This window comes from Lycorma delicatula, chromosome 2 (assembly GCF_047948215.1).
Source record: "Lycorma delicatula isolate Av1 chromosome 2, ASM4794821v1, whole genome shotgun sequence".
Lineage (NCBI taxonomy): Eukaryota > Metazoa > Arthropoda > Insecta > Hemiptera > Fulgoridae > Lycorma > Lycorma delicatula.
Genome location: NC_134456.1, coordinates 124252993 through 124277350, shown reverse-complemented (window position 1 = coordinate 124277350; position 24358 = coordinate 124252993). Strand labels below are relative to the sequence as shown.

Sequence of the window (24358 nt, the reverse complement as noted above, 5' to 3'; positions counted from 1 at the left end):
TTTATATATTCTTTGACATGAAAAACTGAATAAAACAGGTCTCAGAACTGTATTTTTAGTAACAAGAAAATTGCTGAAAACCCCTCATAACTCCTTTTTTAAATTAATTCACAGAAAAAAATTGACATAAATAAATGAATAAACATAAGTTTGAGAAATTTGACTAATTCAAAACAAAACAGATCAAAATAAGGCAGAAAATGTTATACAAATTGTAAACAGAACAAAAATCTTAATCATGCTAGATTACTGATCTCGAAATATAAAAAAAAAGAATGAAAAAATAATTTGACAAAATTAAAAATCGCTTAACTTATATCTCAAAAGATTTTATTCTCCTTCATGCTACCACCAGATAGATAACATAAGCTTGAAGTTCATGCGTGGGCTAGGAAATGGAATTTCCAGTATGTGAAAAATGGCCATGCCTGACTGGCATTTTTCATACAAGTACTGTAATCCTGAAAGCCCAAGAAGTGAGAGAAAAGGACCAATGAGATGGTGAACAACAAAACCACACTACATTAAATGAAATAGTATGTTGGAAATATAGTGTGACAGTCACACACCATAGCACTCTTTGCAAAAGTGAGGACGTTTCGAAAACTGACAACTCAATTTCTTATGAGACACAATTCATCAGTAATGAGACTACACATTCTGATATCACTTGAATTGTGTATACATACACACTTGGTTGTTAAAAATTTAAATGTGACAACCTACTGGTGTATGTAGTAAGACATTATTGTACAGCACAGTGTACTTCTTCAGTATGTCCAAAATAAACTATTGTTTATCAGTATTTTCTACATTTGGTTTCAGGATACCTGTTTCACCAAATGTACTAACATTTTTAATTTGGTATTTTTTATCTGAATATTTGTGATGGATTCTCAAATCAAAGCCATACCATAAATTAAAATAAATCCACAAACGTTTTTAAGCACATACAAATTTGTTATACCTCCCATTACATACAATAGTAGATAAACCAGATAATCAGCAACTCAACACAGTTGACAAATAATTCACATACTACATACAAAATTTCCTGATCAGCTGTTACTGCCACCTCATGAAATGTTCTATTTTTTTTCAGTTACTTTAAGATTATGAAGATATTTATTTGCTTAAAATTGTAATGTTTTTCTGCTACATTTAACTTGTTTTCTTTTTAATTCAAATCATTCCTTAAACTTTAATGTTTCTATTGACTTCATAGACACACTGATAAGCAAAGAGCAAAATTTCCTGCTACTATTACTAAATTATATTGAGTAATGGATATAAACAGCAGTGTTTAGCTTATTAAAACAATTTAACTTTCAACTGTAAATTTGAAGAGTTCAGCACACTAAAGCTCTCTGTAATACTGTGTATTAAGTGTAAATTTGAAACTATTTTAGCAGCTGTCTTGCGTAGCATTTTAATTAGAATAAAGGTCTGAAACACATTTTTAACAAAGTGAGCTCAATGATTGTATGGCCACACTTCTAGTTAAAAAATACTTTATGTTTAATGTTTTGGTAACTTTTAATCCCTTTACTGCATTCATGAGACCTTGCCGTTCGTGAGGGGGCTTGAGTGCTCAGGGATACAGAGTAGCTGGACCAAAGGTGCAACCATATCGGAGAGGTATCTGTTGAGAGCCAGACTAAGGAATGATTCCTGAAAGAGGGTAGCAGCTCTTTCAGTACTTGTTAGGGGCGTGAGTCACACAATGACATAAAACAGCCATACCAACATCACTCAGTCCTCTGAGTACTGCGCAGCTGAAAGCAATGGAAAACTACAGCTGCTTTTTTTCCAAGAAAATGTGGCTCTCTGCATTTTCATATACCAATGATGGAGGCGCCTTCCTTGGTAAAATATTCCGGAAGGCGACTTTTGATCAGGTGATCTTAGAATAATTAACTCAGCTTCAAATAATGGGCAGGCAGGAGTAGGTTTCATAATGAACAAGATAGGGAAGAGAGTAGAGTATTTCAAAACGCATAGGATAGAATCACTGTAATAAGGATAAAATCAAAACCTAAACCGAGAACGATTGTTAACATCTATATGCCTACAAGCGCCCATGATGATGATGATGATGAGGTAGAGTGTGTATATGAAGAGATTGATGAAGCAATTAAACACGTAAAAGGAGATAAAAATTTAATAATAGTTGGAGATTGGAATGCAAGCATTGTAAAGGCAAGAAAGGAAATACAGTGGGTGAATACGGGCTGGGCAAAAGGAATGAAAGAGGGGACAGACTTATAGAGTTTTGCACAAAATATAATTTAGTAATTGCCAACACCCAATTTAAAAATCATAATAGAAGAATATACACATGGAAAAAGCCAGGCGATACTGCAAGGTATCAGATAGATTATATCATGGTTAAGCAAAGATTTAGAAATCAACTAGTTGACTGCAAAATTAACCCTGGAGCAGACATTGATAGCGACCATAATTTGGTGATAATGAAATGTAGATTGGGGTTTAAAAACCTGAAGAGAAGGTGTCAGATGAATCGGTGGAATTTAGAGAAGCTTGAGGAAGATGAGGTAAAGAAGATTTTTGAGGAGGACATCGCAAGAGGTCTGAGTAAAAAAGATAAGGTAGAAAATGTAGAAGAAGAACGGGAGAATGTTAAAAAGGAAATTCTTAAATCAGCAGAAGCAAACTTAGGCGGAATAAAAAGAACTGGTAGAAAACCTTGGGTTTCAGACGATATATTGCAGCTGATGGATGAACGTAGAAAATATAAGAATGCTAGTGATGAAGAAAGTAAAAGGAACTATCGGCAATTAAGAAATCCTATAAACAGGAAGTGCAAACTGGTGAAAGAAGAGTGGATTAAAGAAAAGTGTTCAGAAGTGGAAAGAGAAATGAACATTGGTAAAATAGATGGAGCATACAGGAAAGTTAAGGAAAATTTTGGGGTACATAAATTAAAATCTAATAAAGTGTTAAACAAAGATGGTACACCAATATATAATATGAAAGGTAAAGTCGATAGATGGGTGGAATATATTATACGGAGTATAATATATTAGATGGGTGGAGTTATACGGAGGAAATGAATTAGAAAATGGTGTTATAGAGGAAGATGAGGAAGTTGAGGAGGATGAAATGGGAGAAACAATACTGACATCTGAATTTAAGAAAACATAAAAGATTTAAATGGCAGAAAGGCTCCTGGAATAAACGAAATACCTGTAGAATTACTGCGCAGTGCAGGTGAGGAAGCGATTGATCGATTATACAAGCTGATGTGTAATATTTATGAAAAAGGGAAATTTCCATCAGACTTCAAAAAAAGTGTTATAGTAATGATACCTAAGAAAGCAGGGGCAGATAAATGTGAAGAATGAAGAACAATTAGTTTAACTAGTCATGCATCAAAAATCTTAACTAGAATTCTATACAGAAGAATTGAGAGGAGAGTGGAAGAAGTGTTAGGAGAAGACCAATTTGGTTTCAGGAAAAGTATAGGGACAAGGGAAGCAATTTTAGGCCTCAGATTAATAGTAGAAGGAAGATTAAAGAAAAACAAACCACAGTACTTGGCGTTTATAGACCTAGAAAAGGCATTCGATAACGTAGACTGGAATAAAATGTTCAGCATTTTAAAAAAATTAGGGTTGAAATACAGAGATAGAAAAACAATTGCTAACATGTACAGGAACCGAACAGCAACAGTAACAATTGAAGAACATAAGAAAGAAGCCGTAAATACGAAAGGGAGTCCGACAAGGATGTTCCCTATCTCTGTTACTTTATAATCTTTACATGGAACTGGCGGTTGATGATGTTAAGGAACAATTTAGATTCGGAGTAACAGTACAGGGTGAAAAGATAAAGATGCTACAATTTGCTGATCAGCCGAGAGATACTGATTAGCCGAGAGTAAAAAGGATTTAGAAGAAACAATGAACGGCATAGATGAAGTCCTACGCAAGAACTATCGCATGAAAATGAACAAGAACAAAAGTAATGAAATGTAGTAGAAATAACAAAGATGGACCACTGAATGTGAAAATAGGAGGAGAAAAGATTATGGAGGTAGAAGAATTTTGTTATTTGGGAAGTAGAATTACTAAAGATCGACGAAGCAGGAGCGATATAAAATGCGGAATAGCACAAGCTAAACGAGCCTTCAGTAAGAAATATAATTTGTTTACATCAAAAATTAATTTAAATGTCAGGAAAAGATTTTTGAAAGTGTATGTTTGGAGTGTCGCTTTATATGGAAGTGAAACTTGGACAATCTGAGTATCTGAGAAGAAAAGATTAGAAGCTTTTGAAATGTGGTGCTATAGGAGAACGTTAAAAATCAGATGGGTGGATAAAGTGACAAATGAAGAGGTATTGCGGCGAATAGATGAAGAAAGAGGCATTTGGAAAAATATAGTTAAAAGAAGAGATAGACTTATGGGCCACATACTAAGGCATCCTGGAATAGTCGCTTTAATATTGGAAGGACAGGTAGAAGGAAAAATTTGTGTAGGCTGGCCACGTTTGGAATATGTAAAACAAATTGTTAGGGATGTAGGATGTAGAGGGTATACTGAAATGAAACGACTAGCACTAGATAGGGAATCTTGGAGAGCTGCATCAAACCAGTCAAATGACTGAAGACAAAAGAAAAAACTGCATTCATCATACCACATAGATTGCAATTTCAACTGAGTGAGGGCTAAATTAAATAAATCTTTATTATGATAGAAAACATAAAAATACACTTTAAATCCATATTAATTGTTTAAATACAAACACATGAAATAACGGTAAGGTAAAAAGAAAAAAAATAATGCTGTTCAGAAGCTGTGTTTTAAAATTATTTTTAGAACATATTTATGTACATGTTGATAGAGTGCAGATACTAATTAAAAATTAAACAGAGAAATATTGTTTCTGTAAATGAAAATTTTTTCATTGTATTTTAAATAAATTGGTGGGAAGAACCCACCACCAGTTTGAAACTGAAGTGTTTCAAACAGTTCAGCAATTTATTAAAAATGGCAACTGAAGCACAATAGGGCCCTTTTTTCATAAGCCTAATTATCTGAGTTATAAGACAATAGTTTTGTGGTCTAGTTTGATAAAGTGGATGTTATTTATTTAAGAACAATTACCATTTTTATCAACAAAGTTATTCATAAATACAAGCACAGGGATAAGTTGATATATTGGATTATGTGAAATGGATATTTATATATCACCTTAGTAATGCAGTTGTCTGCTAGTTTGTGCATACTATTTCTACCTACAGCCATTATTTCGAATCACATTTTCAACCCTAAAAATACAAGACATTTCCAGATCTTATATTCCAGTAACGTAATCATTTATTCAAGTATGCTTCTTTTTTACAGTTTCATTTTATCACTTACCCAATTATTGCACTATTTTTCTACTTTACTGCAATTTTCAATCAAGTACAAAAGGAATTATAAATTTTCTGTGTAATAAGTTTTTTTTTGGATAAAACTTGTATACAAACCATTTCAGTACTTTTTTAAAAGTTTGTCTCATCTTTATTAATATTTATTTTATTTTACTGCAAGCAATTAGATACATTTTTTATAAAGTTACAAATATACTATATTATTTAAACTGATACAAACCAATAGGATTTTTTAAGGACATCATCTTTGTTCATGTGATTTGCAAATATTAATATAATTCTGATGGATTAGCTAATTAATGACACTTTTTTTTTGTCTATTTTATGTATGGCAAGTTACTTATGTAGAATTAACAATTAAATTAAATAAGCATAAACATTAAGAAATTTAATAAAAATAAATGTTTCCATTAGCCTAGAAAAGATTTACCACACTAAAGCATCAAAAATAAATACAGGAGTACTGATGAATTACTTCAGTATAAAAAAAACCAATTTGGTTTTTAGTATAAAATATATTTTTAATTTGGTTTTAGTATAAAAAAACCAATTTCAGCAAAAAACAAACCAATTTGTGCAATATACCTCTTACACAGGATCGATCCTTCCGAAAACCTGCCTGCTCCTCCAACAGCAAAACATCAGAGATATAACACAATCTATCATTGATAATTTTCCTATATAACTTTTACAGCAATAGACTAATACCTCTATAATTTAAAGCAACAAATCTGTCACCCCTCTTAAAAACAGAAATAAAATTTTCTTTCCTCCTTCATCAGATATTACTAGTATCCAGCTCATAAACAAATTAACTTATTAAGCAGTCTAAACTTAAAGAATGTGCTAGTGTATTTAATTAATTCTGAGCTTAACATCTAATTCTGCTGTTTTTCAGTTTTTTATGTACATGAAAGCATTTTGTGCATAAACTCTTGAATATTATTTCATCCATTGTTTTACATATGCTCCTTTTCTGATTACTTCTGTAATCTCTGAATTACACACAGAATTTTATAATGTTCAATATTAATTTTTTAATTATAAAAAATAAATATAACAAACGAACCCAATAAAAACCAAAAATCTGTTTGTAGGTGATAATTTCTGTATGACATTATCTGCTTAGTAGTTGTTACTTGACATGGAAATGCCATGGACCACACTTATGAATAATAAATTTTATTTATTAAAAGTATACCATGAAACGACAGACTGTACATAAAACAACAAAAACTATTCCTGCTAAGATCAAATTTTTCCAAATAAATGATGCAGTTAATGAGTTACGATAAAGAAAATGTAGCAGAACCTTGATAATTTATCAAGCCTTTGACTAATAAACAATGAATAAAAAATTACTAATTAACAGCATAGGATTTACTTTTTATTTTACAGTTTTATTATGTTTTATTTTTCACCCAAGTAATTTTGAAGATATTTTAGTTATGAAAAACTAATTAAAGATGTACCAAACGTTAAACAGTCAATCAACTGGTAATTCAAATGGGATTATAAGACAAAATAGGGGACCTGCCAAAGTCTGCATCAAAAATAGGGAGGTTTTGATAAAACTACAAAATTTATAAACACTTTTGTATCAGTAATGGCGATTTCATATAGGAATTTATTGCCATAAAGGGCACAATTATTTTTAAAACCATTTAGCATTCTAGATTTTTTACTGTAAATGACTATAATGCATTCTAGAAAAATTGTGCTTAAAACCAGTAACAGAATTTAGTTACTTAGCCATTGAAATCTATGTATCAGATTAAACTCTGGACTACATTACTGACACCTATATTATGTTTCTTTTCTTTGGATTCATCCATAACAATCAACTGTTTATTTATTTACACTCACAGTTACAAGACTAAATGCCCAGTCCAATTGCTGTACTAATTTTTGGATGAAGACGATTTTAAAGCAGATTTAACATTTTTGTTTCTGGTCTAAGTTTACAAGAGCAACATTCCACTTTTCACCATTAAAAATGATTAAATTTTCTCCAAGGTCAATCATTAAAATCGTTTTAAGACAAAAGACAATATTTTTACATACTACTAAAATTCATGTAACTACAAAAATCACATAGATACAATAGAAACAATGACTACCATTCAAGGTCAATAGTTCCACAAAATCCTATCCCATTTAACAAATACACAAAGCAAGTCCACATGTATTGATGGACTATACTGCATCAACTTTAGACAAGGGTCTTTGCAATCTGGGACTTACTAAAATTACAGGGTTATGATTACCTACCACAATTTTAAACGTTTTAAATCTGAAACATCATAACAGCAAGTAAATGACTGACTAAGGCATATACCTTATAACCCTTATGAAATAACAAATGGTTATACATGAGTTTCTATTATAATTGCATAAAATTCATTTTCAACAATAGAAACTATTGACTGTACAAAATGTGTTTACCAGAATATGGATCTACTGGCCAGTGTTCTTCCAGAATAGGTTGAAATTTTGAAAAGCGTAAAAAAATTTTCTCCTACTTGTTAAAATGTGTTTCAGACCGTTATTAGAGCTAGATTATACTTTCAAATGAAAAGTCCACAAAAGATCCACGTCACTGGTATCACGAGCACTGCTAAGGATTAAAGTTCAAACAAAATTACTATATTTTTTATATACTTTAAATGGTTAATGAAAAGCACAAAGCTCCAATACATGATTGTAACCACATTACATTATCAATTGGCATGTTATATTATCAAACAGAGCTATAAAAATGTTTTAAAATTTCTTCTATCTTCATTCTGTATTAAATATTTATAAAAAAAAAAACCTGTGCATTTCTCTGAAAATAAAGAATAAAAATAATAAAATAAATGAGAACAACACTCACCAGCTAGAATTAACTGAGGACTTGAGTTTCTTTATTTCTTTCTGGGCCCATGTAGAAAGTGTTTTTGTCTTTCCTATTCTGGACCGACGACCCTCAGCAAGTAGGTCCATGATTGCCTCAACATCAAGTAAGTGCAAAAGCTTCGTGCCAAACGTAGCGCACAAATCTCTGCAAAAAAAAAACCAAATCAACTTTGTAATTTTCAAAATGATAAATGAATATTATGATAATGCAGTATATTTCATTGCAAATTTAAGATTGCACATGTCCAGTTGGTTGACCATCATGTAGTTTGGACAAACTATTAATCATCAGTTATAAAGTAACTGAGTAATTCTGGATTGAAACTGAAATTAACAATAAAACAGAACTTTAACGTTATATTTGAACTCTTGACCATTACCATATAAGATTTCAGTGAATTGGAATTGCTAACTTTTAAGTAATATTGAAAATAAAAATCACTGGCACCTTCATCCTTTCTTCAATGAAAATTTAACTCCAGAACTGACACTGACTGTCTGCTAAAATTGTATGAGTTTTACTCTAAAAACTATTTCACTATAAAATATATACAAATATATGTCATAAAACTGGCTACATGTATTAAATAAAATTTTTTATAGAAATGCTCGCAGTTTAGTTTTAACTGTTGTAATCAAAACATAGATTTAAAAAAAGCCGATGTTAAATGAATTGGCTTTAGAAATTTAAAACATTAATAGTTGAATAAAAACAACAGCAGTAAATCAATAAAAGTAAGGTATATGTTTCTACCATTAATGGGTGTAATTTTAATTTTTGAAATAAAGAGAACCAAGATTAACAACATTACTTCCCAAAAACAATTTCCAGTTTCTCCATCCATAAGACAAGACACAGAAAGCTATTAATTATTCATATAATACAACAATACTACAGAACTAAAATATTTAAAAATTCACCAAAGAGAAAATGACAAAATCATTTCTACCAACAAATATTCCACAAATCATTAGCAATATTATCAAATCAGCTGCAACATAATTGTAATGAGGAATTTGCCAAAAACCTTTGTTTTTTCTTTTTTTTGGTGAAAATAAAAGCTGACAACACATTCTTGGAACTTTCCAATCACGCGGCTTTTTTCTTATGCACAGCTTACACACACACATATACACAACTTATTTTACTTAATATTTTGTATATTTCATTAAATGAAATATACAAAATATTTATTTGTACAAGTGTGGCGGTACTATTAGCTACTTTAAATCCTTTTTTATACTTCAACAAATGTGCCTAAGAAAAATAAGACCGTTTTATTAGGTGAAATCTCGAGATGCTGAGTGTGACCTTGCTGTACACTACCCCATTGATCTTGCAAATTGAAAACTGAATGGCATCAGTGCCCCATATATATATATATATATATAATGTCAAGATTAAGTGAAAACCACATATGCCCAAATTGGACCCATTGCTATACTTTCTTCTAAAGCTGTAGATCTACTGCAGCACTGTATGGGAAAGTAAAAATTCAGTATTAGAAATTTATTGCATCAGACTGAATTATAAGATAAAACAAAATTTTCTATTTTCATAGTTTTGAGGATATTTTATTTAACATTTTCCATTAATAAACATATGAGCTGTCATGAATATTTTTGTCTTAATATAAATTAAACAACACTGACAACTTTAAATTGACTAAGTTAAAAATTCCATAAATACTGTGTGGGAGAATGTTAAAAAGGAAATTCTTAAATCAGCAGAAGCAAACTTAGGCGGAATAAAAAGAACTGGTAGAAAACCTTGGGTTTCTGACGATATATTGCAGCTGATGGATGAACGTAGAAAATATAAGAATGCTAGTGATGAAGAAAGTAAACGGAACTATCGGCAATTAAGAAATGCTATAAACAGGAAATGCAAACTGGCGAAAGAAGAGTGGATTAAAGAAAAGTGTTCAGAAGTGGAAAGAGAAATGAACATTGGTAAAATAGAAAGAGGATACAGGAAAGTTAAGGAAAATTTTTGGGGTACATAAATTAAAATCTAATAATGTGTTAAACAAAGATGGTACACAGATATATAATACGAAAGGTAAAGTCGATAGATGGGTGGAATATATTGAAGAGTTATACGGAGGAAATGAATTAGAAAATGGTGTTATAGAGGAAGAAGAGGAAGTTGAGGAGGATGAAGTGGGAGAAACAATACTGAGATCTGAATTTAATAAAAAGATTTGGATATTGAGAGGAGAGTGGAAGAAGTGTTAGGAGAAGACCAATTTGGTTTCAGGAAAAGTATAGGGACAAGGGAAGCAATTTTAGGCCTCAGATTAATAGTAGAAGGAAGATTAAAGAAAAACAAACCACAGTACTTGGCGTTTATAGACCTAGAAAAGGCATTCGATAACAGACTGGAATAAAATGTTCAGCATTTTAAAAAAATTAGGGTTCAAATACAGAGATAGAAGAACAATTGCTAACATGTACAGGAACCAAACAGCAACAGTAACAATTGAAGAACATAAGAAAGAAGCCGTAAATAAGAAAGGGAGTCCGACAAGGATGTTCCCTATCTCTGTTACTTTATAATCTTTACATGGAACTGGCGGTTGATGATGTTAAGGAACAATTTAGATTCGGAGTAACAGTACAGGGTGAAAAGATAAAGATGCTACGATTTGCTGATCAACCGAGAGTAAAAAGGATTTAGAAGAAACAATGAACGGCATAGATGAAGTCCTACGCAAGAACTATCGCATGAAAATAAACAAGAACAAAACAAAAGTAATGAAATGTAGTAGAAATAACAAAGATGGACCACCACTGAATGTGAAAATAGGAGGAGAAAAGATTATGGAGGTAGAAGAATTTTGTTATGTAGGAAGTAGAATTACTGAAGATGGACGAAGCAGGAGCAATATAAAATGTCGAATAGCACAAGCTAAACGAGCCTTCAGTAAGAAATATAATTTGTTTACATCAAAAATTAATTTAAATGTCAGGAAAAGATTTTTGAAAGTGTATGTTTGGAGTGTCGCTTTATATGGAAGTGAAACTTGGACAATCGGAGTATCTGAGAAGAAAAGATTAGAAGCTTTTGAAATGTGGTGCTATAGGAGAACGTTAAAAATCAGATGGGTGGATAAAGTGACAAATGAAGAGGTATTGCGGCAAATAGATGAAGAAAGAGGCATTTGGAAAAATATAGTTAAAAGAAGAGATAGACTTATGGGCCACATTCTAAGGCATCCTGGAATAGTCGCTTTAATATTGGAAGGACAGGTAGAAGGAAAAAATTGTGTAGGCAGGCCACGTTTGGAATATGTAAAACAAATTGTTAGGGATGTAGGATGTAGAGGGTATACTGAAATGAAACGACTAGCACTAGATAGGGAATCTTGGAGAGCTGCATCAAACCAGTCAAATGACTGAAGACGAAAAAAAAAAATACTGTGTGAACAAGATTACCTATACATATAATTAAGATAAGATTAACAACATTAGTATTAATAGATATCTTAAGTATATTACACCTAACAAAAATTCTTTAAAAAATCGGAATGCTATTTTTTAATAAAAGTTGAACATTTCTGAAATCTGTTTAAGATGTTTTTTTTGCAGTAGTCTCACAGGTATTCCTAGAATATAACACAATTATTTTAAAACCTTCAGTCTCACTAAAGGATGCTGCAGCTCTTTGGAGCTGCAAAAACTACTCAGTGTAAACAATTAAAAAGCAAACATCTTTCCCATTTAATTTCTATTTGTTCTCAATTCACAAGCTGATTTATGTCTTGCTTTAATAATTTTATCGTAATTTTATCTCATCACAATTTATTAGTTAAATTGCAAGGGTTAATCTTCATTTAAATGTGAACGTAACACTCTGTACAAGAAAACAAGTTTGCATAGACAATTGCTACAAACTTTGTGACGAACACAATTTTAAAAAAGAAGTTAAACTTTCTTCCATCTACACGTTGTAGATAAAACAATTCTGATAGTGTAAATTATTTAACTAAAAAAAGGGAATTTTAGAGGGTATTTTAAATTAATTAAGACAAAAAGCAAATGTAAATACCACACATATGGTTAATGCAGGAATTAGGAAAGTGTAAATTTTTTTAACTATTTCTATTACATATTCCATGAAATAAATGTCTCAGTCACTAATTTAAAAGTGCGGATGTTAATTTTATTGAGTTACCTCTTTCTTTCATCTACATACTGTGCTTTTTTTTAGTGAGCGAAAAACATTTTTGTGTTATCACCGGAAAACAAAAATGTTAAATATAAAAAGAAAATATAAAATAAGACAACAATAGAATTAAAATAAAAACGTAAATTAGAAATTTAAAATCAAAGTTAAAACTCAAACTAAAAAGTTAAATACAAAAATATACAACTACTGTACAAAAAAAGAAACTGTCAAGAGCATATTAATAAGTATGTAAAACATTAACACATTGGAGAAATAAAAATACCCAGTCCAAAACGTTTTTTTATTGCCCAGGATGTGACGAAAAATCCTGGGCAATTTAAATGTGCTGAGTCGAACAACAACTGGACTCAGACTCAGCATCTTTTGAGCACACTAAATTTTAATATAATTGTTTACCAGTATAAAGCTATAACAAACATTTGTGAACAATAACTGTAAAAACAAAAGTAAATTACTTAGTTTTTTTTCAACAATAAAACTTTGATGTTTCTTCTATCAAACTTATTAACTAAGTTGTTAATCTAACTTTTTATTTTTTAATATTGTTTAATAGAAGAAATGTAAACACTCCAATGATAACAATAATCATGCATGACTTGTTTTTTAATTATATTTGAACAAATGAGGCATCATTTTGTTCACAATAACTCACACATTCAAGATGTTAACTAATAAAACAAAATTTAAATTTTTATACAAAAATTTTTTTTTTCAAATTTAAAACAAATTTTAATTTTTTCAAAAGTAACTAATGCCATTAAAATTTTTACTTGATTTTTTCCATGGTGAATGTTTGTTAACTTGTACACATAATAAAATACATCTTGACATAAAATTTATATTGCAAACAAACATGTGTTTCTAAATGTAAGGTTAAAGGGACTTTTTTATTTATTTTTTTTGTGTTAAGGAATCTACTCTAAATTTTTCCACATTTCTGAGGCTCCCTGAACAAAGTTCAATAAAAATGATCAACTAGTAAAGTCTAATATATCAGGAACAAAAATCAACTGATGAAACAAACAGCTGTACAAATGATATCAGACAGCAGCTGAAAAACAAAGACTACTTTACCATAAAATACATACAATCAAAAAATATACATAAAATATAAATTGTGCATTAAAAATTAATGTAGTTTTTTTTTGTTGTGATACATGGAATTTATATATTCATAATTGAATGTTTTTCACCCATTACTATTACTTAAAATGGTAAAATTGTAGAAAACCAATGACAATAAATTACCCAATTAGACCAGCACATCCTGCAACATTTCCATCTGAGTGTTCGGTATCAAGTGCAATCAATGTAACAAATTGAATCATAAAAGGTACATGAGGTTCTAGAAGTCTGACATCAGAGTGTGGTGTCTCCTTATCACCTTTCAATCCTTGAACTATTCCTGTGTATGCTTCTAAAATAGCCTCTCTTAAATCATTCAAATAATCCACCATATCAAAATTACTCTGTAATAAAAACAAGAAAAACATTAATTTATTCGGTGGATTCACTTCCTCCTACATTACATTTAATCACCACAACTATGAAACATGAGAACCTTGTTCATTAAATAAAAATCATATAAAAACAAGATTACTTTATACTTTGAAACATAAAATCTATAAACAATTAGTTTTAGCTCAAATTTAAGTACAAGCTCTTGTTTCAATGTTGCGGATGTTTCTCGATCTCAAAAGTTTTATTAATGTTTTCTCTAACTAGCTTCAATCATGTTCACAGACACCAATGCATAGTTTTTTAATTTCCTTACTGTCCAAGTGACTGCTAATTGGACATAACTAAGTCAAGGTTGTTAGATGAGTGAGAACATTCCATTAGAAAGTTATCACTATTACATCAACAATAAGAAGACAAAATACTATGTTAAAAGAATGAAATTGAATTTTGGATAGAACAACGACAAGGTTGTTGGATGAGGGAGAACATTCCATTAGAAAGTTATCACTATTACTCAACAATAAGAAGAGAAGACAGTATGTTAAAGGAATGAAATTGAATTTTGGCTAACCCTTTTTGGAAGAAACTAGCTCCATGTTTTAAAATTAAACACAATAACTTTTTTTAACTTTGTCAGAAATAATAGATTTTTGGTCAAAGAGCAGGAGGTTAACTTTCCACACATTCTTTTAAAAATTTTTATCTGGTAGTGGCATATGTGCAATCAAATTTCTCTCCATGATTTTCATTTCATGACACAATTTAGCAAACTGTTAGCTCATTAAAAAAACTAATAAAGCAAGAGTTAACTTGAATCAGTACCTTTTCTAAGCTTTAATCTGTTTGAAAATGACATCACAGACTTATTTAACAAGGAAGTAAAACAACAGTTCTTGTTTATATTTCAACCATTCTCAGGTCTTCATGGAGTTACACCAAGACTCAGAATTTCACAATCTAATAAAACCCTGCAAAATAAATTACAATCTGTGCTTATCAATATTCAAACCATAACTTTTACTTTACTTAGGAACAACCTCTGCAGATAAGCAGCAGTAGCATCTCAGCCTTTCACGTAAAATTTCACAGGTTCACGAGATAATTTTAAGGTTTGAGAGTTCTAAAGTTCAAATCCTAGTATAGGCAGTTACTTTTACATGGATTTGAATACTACATCATGGATACTGGTGTTGGTGGTTGGGTTTTTATTAACCACATGTTTTGGAAATGGTCAATCTGAGACTGTACAAGACTACACTTCATTTGCATTCATAAAATAAATACATCCTCTGAAGTAATACCTTATACTGGCTCTGGAGGCTAAACAGAAAAAGAAAGGTTCACCAGATACAATCTCTTGGGGATATAGAGTTCACAAGTTAAAAAATGAATTTAAAATCAATCTTAATTTAAAAATAAACAATTAGGTGTGCACACACACACACAATGTGTTTTGACATTTTTTGAAAATTCTAAAAATACACGTAGATGATTTTAGTGATCATTCATTACAAGGGGTTTTGGATCCATATGTTGCAAGTTATCTCTGATAAAGCAAATAGAAGCCTACTACTCAAAAATAATTACTCTGATATAAAATGTGGTAAATTATTAGTTACCTGCCATCTCCTGTGAATATATATATTGTTTTTACATAACTGCCCATAAAATGGAAGAAACTTCTACAAGGATGAGTGAACATTGTTACTATACATATGTATGTATACGCAGCTTGAGATGCCACCATTCTTGCCACAATAACCAGTTTTTTATTTACCTGTACATGACTATTTTTTGTACCCGTGAACTCAAGTGTCTAAAATAATAAACTGTAAATAAAAGATGTCACTCACTCTGTCAACTTGGGCTTGAGATGCTTGCACCAAAGTCTGTAGAACAATATCCAAGTACTTCTTGAACTCAGTACCAATACTTAACGCAATGTCACCAAATACAGATAAAATCTGTGGTTTTACTGAACGGTGAACATTATTATCCTGTAAAAAATAAATGAAATGATGCTTAAACTAACAAGTTTAAATTAAATATTTTTCTGTGAAATACAGAGCTGTCTCGCTAAGCAGTTTCGATTGCCGAAAATCTAAACAGAGTGCATATGCATTGAATAAACCCCTAAATGTTATGTGAAATTCAAAAATTCACAATTTGTACGGTGATAAAGACATGACAGAAAAAGTTATCTTTAATAAAACTACCGCATTTTGTTTTAAAATAAACAGAACAGTGGATGATGTATTTATTCCCTATCAATATTTTGCAGAACAAATAGATTTAGTTAGTATTTTGTGTAGGCGTTTTTAATAATTAATTTACATGCACTTTATAATACAATTACTTAAAACAGTAGGGCTGTTATGAATGAAAACAAAAACTGTACTAATGACAATATTAAATATGTGTCTTTCGTTGAAAGGGAAGGAATTCAGTTTAGTCCTACAGAGCACAGTAGGCAGGATACAAATATACGCTACATAAACCTAATACCATGCATGAGCAGAAGTGTGTTTCATACAGATAACTAAAAACAAAGTCACATTAAATTGTATATTATAAAATAAATATTACACCATTAATAGATTTAGTGTCTTTGCAGCACTAGTTAAGTGTGGTTCTGTATGCTGCCATCATAGTGTAGTTAAGAACTACAAAGCAAGTCTCAGTCATCTATTTTTAGCATAAGTTATGCATTAGTTTGATTGCCTCTGGTAAACTCAGAGATTTGTTTCTTTGTATTAGTAATGTTGCTTCAAATTAAAATGTTTTTTCCTGGTTTAATATTGTTTGTTAGTAGGCAATTTTTCCCCAATATTTCTCAGCTCTTTTACATATTTTCTTATTTTTATTTAATTTCTAGAATACTGTTGAAGAATTTTAAAAAATATCTAAATAATAATACTTTTCTTAATATGTTTTCTAAATAATAAATTTAATAAAACAGTATTCTAGTATTCTAAAAAATCACAAAAAAATGTTTAAATATCTAAAAAAATATTTTTTATATTTCCTGTATTACAAAAATATTTACATTTATCAATTTACATGTAAAACAAATTTATATATATATATATATATATCCTTTATATATAAAAATGTTAAGTTCGTTTGTGTACACTTCTCAAAATGTTCTGCACCGATTAAGCTCAAATTTTAGCAAGATATATAACCCGCATCAAGATTGTTTTTATCTATTTTTCGCATCAGTCACATACCCGCGACCGCGAGAAAACTGTTTTTTTAACGGTCAGCTGTGTATCCGTGAAAAAAAGAAACATATCCACTTGCATCTGATTCAGATAATTATACAATCTGAATTAAATATTCACTTTAATCGAGGTACTTTTGTGTGATCGTGTCGTGATTGAGCTGCGCCTTTTACCAAATCGTAAGTAGAGGTTATGTTTTATATGAGAGATGGTCAGAAAAAATATTAATTTTTTATAATTATTATTTAACTATTTTATTTAACTAATATTTTACTTATTTATTTGAATTCATGTATTTAGTTAATATTATTAATTTTTAGCCACTTTTCAATACTGTCTGTCCTGTGTCTCATTGTTGTACTTATCAAGACTCCATTTTTTTTAAATTTAATACAATTTATTTAATCCATTTTAATTTAAAAAATGTATATAACTTTTTATATTGTTTATCTCATTCTACATTTTTATTAAAATTAACTTTTACATTATTTTTATTGAAATAAAATAGTTAAAATTAACTATTACACTTTTATGTCATTTGGTTTTAAGCTGTATAAAATTAACCACTATTAATATTGCGGAGATTTCTTTAAAAGCAAAGAAAAGTACTATATAGAAGTAGTAAATTATCCCTGGACTATAGATTGATAATACAGTTTTCCCAAAATATTTGAATAGGCCTACATAAAAGTGTGCTTGAAAGTTGATAAATCAGCTACGAATACTTTCAGAATGTCTTGAATAAGGTTTTTAAAGAAAAATTAGGTCAAACAATTTTTGAAGTGATATGCTCTTTCAAGACTAGTAGAATGACATTTCAAGACAGGATTGTTTAACAAGTTTGCAGCAATATACCGGAAATAACAAAAAGACACTGCAGTAGAAGATCACACAGTCATAAAACTGAAGGAAGCAACACAACAGGTCAAAAACACAACAAAATACACACGTCATATTCTTTGACACCAACAGCATAGTTAACTTAGAATCCTCAGTTTTTAAATGGATTTTGTGGGATGTTTACCACATCCTTCACTCTACAGATTTAGCTTTCTGTAACCGTAAACTAGAATTCAAGCTGAAAGACTGCTGCTTTGACACTATGGAAAAAAAAATGCAGCCGATGTTGGAAGGAGAGATCTCACTGATATTATGAGAGATTGATAGAGGCACCAAGAGGATCAATAAATAACCTACCTTATTTTTTGTTGAACTAACTAGTTGTATTGCAGGAGGAGGCTGTCATAGATTATGACCTTGAATAATATTGGTTGCATATGATTCACTGTTTTGCTGAGTAATGCTTGTTTTTATTGCCTTTCAAAATGACTGAACAAGCTGAGTAGAAAATCTGTTTTAAATCTTATCAGAAACTTGGCGAGATGCAAGTAAAGCCAATAAAAGAGATTCCAACAGTTTTTGTTAATAAAGCTAAGGGTGTTACACAAATTAAGAATGGTATTACTTCCAAGATGGGTGAATAACTATTGAAACTGACAGACACCAGATTGCCAGATCTTCCACCACGAAAAATCTCCCCAAAAATTAAACAATTTTGACGATGGTGATGAATGATTGTCAAATAATTAGAGAGCTAGGAGATGTAGAAGGAATTTCATTTGTCTCAGTCCAATGATTTTAACAAAGACCTCGGGGATGTGGCAGGGTAGCAGCAAAACTTCTCACTCACAAACAAAAGGAAACAAACAAAGTTGCTCAAAATATGTAGGAATGTGCTACAGTGATACTGATTTTATGAAAAAATAAATAAATAACAGGAGATGAAACATGGGTCTAAGGTTATGATTCTGAGATACTGTCATTGTGCCTTTGTCTCTAAAATTTGTCAGCAGCATTGGAAAACTCCCAAGTTCTCAGCAGTAAAAGAAAGCCAGGCAATAGCAAAGCAATGTGGTCATGTTGACAATAGAAAGAAATGCAAAGATCCTTCCAACAACAGAAGCATTACTGGTACAAGTGTGTTGCATTAGAAGGGAACAACAAGTCATTGAACTTAATAGGTTAAGTATGTTATGTTTGCTTTTATGAGCCAAGGTCAGATCATACATCATACAGTCCCAAGGAGAATATTTTGAAGGGGGACAGCTGTCTGGTAACTTTCTGATACTATGTTGAACACTTTATAAATGATACCACCACATACCGTCATAATCTTTACAAAGTAAAATACCCACACTTAGCTAATAAGATTATTTATTTCTTACTATAATAATTGCAATATTCTCTGATACTAGTTTAGACAAATTTCTGACATCTACCATGACAGTTAAAAACAATTTCATAGAACATTTTTATAAACAAACTGGCTTTTTGATATGAAGCACATTAACAAATTCTGATAAAATACAAACATTTAAAAAAAAATTGGTGTTTGACAGTTTTAACTGATAATTTACAACCATCTTTTGCATTACAATTTTCTACTTGCATACCTTAAGAATACTCAAATGCTCAACACCATGAACAAATCACCTAACATAGAACTTACCAGCCAGATCAAATTTGAAATATTTCACATACGATAAAGATTTAATAAAAAATCTTATCAATTTGAGATGTTATAATTTCTAGCACAGCAGTAAGGATTAGTCAATATTAATATTAGCCTTCAAATGTGATATAGACAATATTTAAGATATCGCATCTATGAATATTAGCACTTAAAATCCAGCAACATATTCAACCTCCATGATTCTCTCATGATAGAATAGTTGCATTTCTTGATGTTGACTAGAAAGTCAATTGAAAAACAAATATAACAGCAGCGGTCATGGAACAAATTACCACGATTTTCTTTACTTTTGTATTATTCAGATTACAGCTCCAAAAATCTAAAAACTACAATTATGAAGCTTTCTTACAGTTAAAGAATAATAAAGAAGATTATGAAATATTTTACTGATGAGAAAATATAGATTTATGTTGTCACATTGTAAGTTGCATATACTGGGACAATATATTAATATAGTTAAAAATAGATATATTTTTTTAGAATTAAGACTTAAAGAAAAGAATCAAACCGTATAAAAATAAAATAGTTTATACTATTACGTTTATTACAAGATGGTAGATTTTAAAAATGAAGTCATTTTAAGTACAGAAGAATAAAACATCTAATGAACATGATGTACACCTAACAAGCAAACCTATTTAGTACATACTAGTATACAAACCCATATAAATAGTATACAAATTAATATAAAAAAGTATTAATCTGCACAAGAAAATATATTTGATGATTTTTCAGTCATGGAAAATATGAATTTTGTTCATTAATATCTCTATAAAAATCATCTACAACAAATATTAACCAAGAAACAAGTACTAGTTCATAGGTAATGATGTATATTTAACACTAAAAGAAAAATTATTACATTTGACAGCAACAATCTGACTAGATTAGTGTTAATTTTATGATTTGCTTCTTATCTGTCAATTTTAATGGAACAGCAACATCTGCTGGTTTTGCTGGTTATTCCTAGCATCGTCTATAATTATCTGATCTACTTGCCTATTCAATACCCCTTTATTTTAAAATCATTGACTTCATTGGTTTCCACAATTTTTTCCTTTGCATTTTGACATTGGAAAAAATATTGTTAAACCCATGCTGAGAGCACACAAAATAATAACTTTCTATCTGAATGCAAAGGTCATTCATTGAATTTTTTAAGTGTGTAACACAAAACAAAAACAAGCTCTAAAAGGTGAAAATCAGCCTCATCAAACATTAATAATTTGTCTAGCAGCAAATGATTTTTGGATTTGCCTGTAATTTTTACAAAAATATAAATTAATCTAAAACCAATCAGTACTGTACCATATTATCTTTGTTGTTTTGACAGATACAGCTACTTATCTACTAACCTATTCAAACATAAAGATTAAAAGTAAATCATAATTTTTTTTAACTTCAGTGTATGTGAACTCCACAAATTAATTTTTAACTTCTAAATATAAAACAACTTTGAAATGAAAACATTTCAGCAGTATTCTTTCAGAAAGTATCATAGGCTCACATTTCATCTGTTCTATCAATGACATTTATTAAATGTTCTAACCAACAAATTACTTATTGAAGGGCTGTAAATCCTGATTAAGGACAGCAAAACCACTCTTTATTGAGAACTCTATGCCAATTTCACTTCTATCTATATTTAAAAAATATTTGAGACTCAGAATAACCATTGTTAATATGTTTGTTATTGGTTTGTCCTCTTTTAAACTATTTTTCACTATTTACTTATTCCAGATTAGGGGCCAGTTTAGATATAAAATTGGCTTTAATAAATTATTAAATAATATCAATGCACAAAAAACTCCTGATGCATACAGAAAAACAGACCCAATTTCAATCTTCTTTACTGTGGCTCAATTGCAATTTGTGCTACTTATAGCCTGATGAGAATAATCTTAACTGTGGTTATTTGGAAGATACCAACAATCTGCCTAGGGAGTATTTAAGGGTTAAAAACTTCTAATATTTTTCTTTTTTTTTTGTTATTGAATTAATTATTATCATAAAAATTTTTTTGTAATGAGAAGTTAATAATTAGTAATAAATCAATATATTTAAATTAAAAAAAAGGAAATGAAGTCTTGATTCAAACCGATGTGCCTTATCCAAGATCCTAATATTTCATTAATTAAAATTTTATTTGGCTATAACTCTGGAACCAATGAAAGTAAGTACCAATTATATTATAATTGAAAAATTCTCAATGAGGGCTATTATTTACTGCAGTTATGAAAAAGTCAAAAATCCAATTTTGGAAAATTCTGAAATTTCATTTTTGGTATTTTCAAGTTTTTTGGACACTTTTGGTTCCAATCGATTGCAATCAAAAGGGAAGGTGTGCACAACTAGATGTTAAAACAGTCCTAAATCCAAAATTTCAACATCCTATGGCTAATCAATTTTGAGTTATGCAAGATATGTATATACATATTTACATCATGCCAAAACTAGTTAAAATGGATTCAGGGATGGTCAAAATGGATGTTGACCATACTTATCACAATACTTCCTGATTACGCCGTTTGCGTAGTCGTTTTATTCCAATGAATTCAAGGTTATGGTAGAGTCTTGTAGTTTAAAGGCTTAGTAATTTTATTTTGCATTTTTGTAAGGCTTATCTACGTGTATTTTTAAATAGGTTGTTTGGGTTTGTTTTCGATATCATTTCTCTCAGTTTGACTTGCTGATTGCATCATCGTATTGGCATCAGCTTATTTCTATCACGCATTATTCATTGCTGTTTAGTCTTAATGTATATATTAGGCTTAGTGTTTTTTATTCTCAACCAATTTCAATATTGTAATAGTTCCTAGAAGTCTATTTCTCTTTGTCTGCCCTGATGTAATTTCTTCAACTTGCGTATTCAGAATTTATTTTATCAGCCTTATGCAATTCTTTAGTGGTCTGCTTGCTTGTAAATTATTTTTGTTATGTCTTCGTTCTCGAATTCCACACGTTTTCTCTAATCGTTCTCATACTAACACTAAGACACTGCTCTTGTTTTAACACACACTCTCTCCTGTCCACTGCCTAGGCTTGGTTTCCCCCTCTTTTCATTCACGCCATCTTTTCGGCAGAGTAGATCAGACCTTCACCAGGTAGAGTCGCCTATGACTTTTCGCTCTCAAACTGTGTGCTAATATTTTCATCGCATTCATACTCGCATACACGTTGCGGTATTTCTCTGTCGAAATTATCTCTAGTTCTACCCGTCAGTGGTTTGTTATTTTACCGATCTCTATGTTTTGTTTTTGCCTCGTTTCTTTGTCAAGTTTAATCTTCAAATTCTGTATATTACATCTATGCTGAAAGTGCTTCAATTACTACAAACTGCCAATTCTATAGATGCCGAATCTTCTCTAGCTGCTGATTACATTTTCATCGATGCAGAATCTCTCCAAACTCGTTGCTACATTTTTGAGATGCCACGTCCTGCTCAACCTCTAAACCACGTCTCACCCCCGTATTCCTGATACACCACTGCGTACTACACCCAGGATTACTGTATGTATTCATTTACCTTCATTCACGAGTTCGTCTCTTGCTAATATTTGTGTGCCAGGCAAGTTCAATTTTCATTATTTATTACGTTAAACAGTTATTTTATCATTAAAATTTGTGGAACATTCAGTTCATCATACCTTAAGCCTTTCAAGTTTCAATTTCATTTTCAAGTTTATTTTAAAAAACCATTTATTCACGACAGGTGGCTTATATAAGGTTGTGACATCGCTCAGCTGCAACCTATTTTACGTGCTTAATTATTTCAATTTGTTGTTATTGTAGTTAACTCATTTAATCTTGTTACTTGTTAATCGCCGAGATTAATTCTTTTCTACTCATGAACTGTATTCATAATACTTCTCTTAAATTAACCTAAAGCAAATTACTCCTGATGTGCAGTTATGTTTTAGGACTTCTTTGTAATTTTTATATTTTCAAGAAAGCTTACTAGTAAAGCAACTTTATTTATATGTTCACTTATTTCAATTTGATTATTGCAATTAACTCTTTTTGTAGTATAATATTATTGTGGCCTTTTTTCTACATTAAACTAGAATTACATGTTTGAATTATTTAATGCTAAGTTTGTTGTTCATAAATCAGGAAAGGCCAGTGCCAATTAAGATTTACTGTAATTTATTTTTCTAAGTTAATGACATTTGTTCATTGCTAATTTTTCAATATTACAGCATATGTCAGTAATGCAATATTTTTCCAGTCATACTATGTTTATTGATGTTTTGTTTTTCTAAGTATATAATTGTAAATCTCATTTTAATATTATTATTACTGATATGCTGATTTCAGTTGATATTTCTTATGTGAAATTAAGTTATATTTACTTCATAATTTAATTTAATTTAAGGTTATGCTTTAACATAAGTTCAGTTGTTTTACATAAATAAAGTCCAATTTCTTTTGGCAAATACGAGCTTTGTGTTTTTTGTTAACTTTACCCAACACTTCCTTTATTTCGTACAGAGAACAAAAAATAAAAACAATTTTTCAAAAATCTTTTATATATTTAAAAATAAATATATAAAATGTTAATTTTGATATTTTCACCCTAATAAAACAATTCACTCAATACACAATGTTGACTACTTCAATCTAATATTTTTATTTACTAAATCCATAAC

General features: G+C 30.2%; 1 protein-coding gene across 3 annotated transcripts in view; it reads right to left on the bottom strand.

Annotated features, from left to right (window-relative positions):
* Nucleotides 1-24358, bottom strand: part of Fs(2)Ket (Importin subunit beta Fs(2)Ket) — a 77179-nt gene that overhangs the window by 4075 nt on the left and 48746 nt on the right. For 2 of the 3 annotated variants that reach the window (XM_075356199.1, XM_075356202.1), the window contains exons 13-15: nt 15806-15949; nt 13740-13960; nt 8277-8444 (exon numbers count right to left, since the gene is read on the bottom strand). In XM_075356199.1, the coding sequence (XP_075212314.1) occupies nt 8277-8444; nt 13740-13960; nt 15806-15949 (533 nt within the window). Of the gene's footprint in view, nt 1-8272; nt 8445-13739; nt 13961-15805; nt 15950-24358 lie in introns of those variants that run through there. The other variant, XM_075356200.1, reaches the window with a different exon arrangement.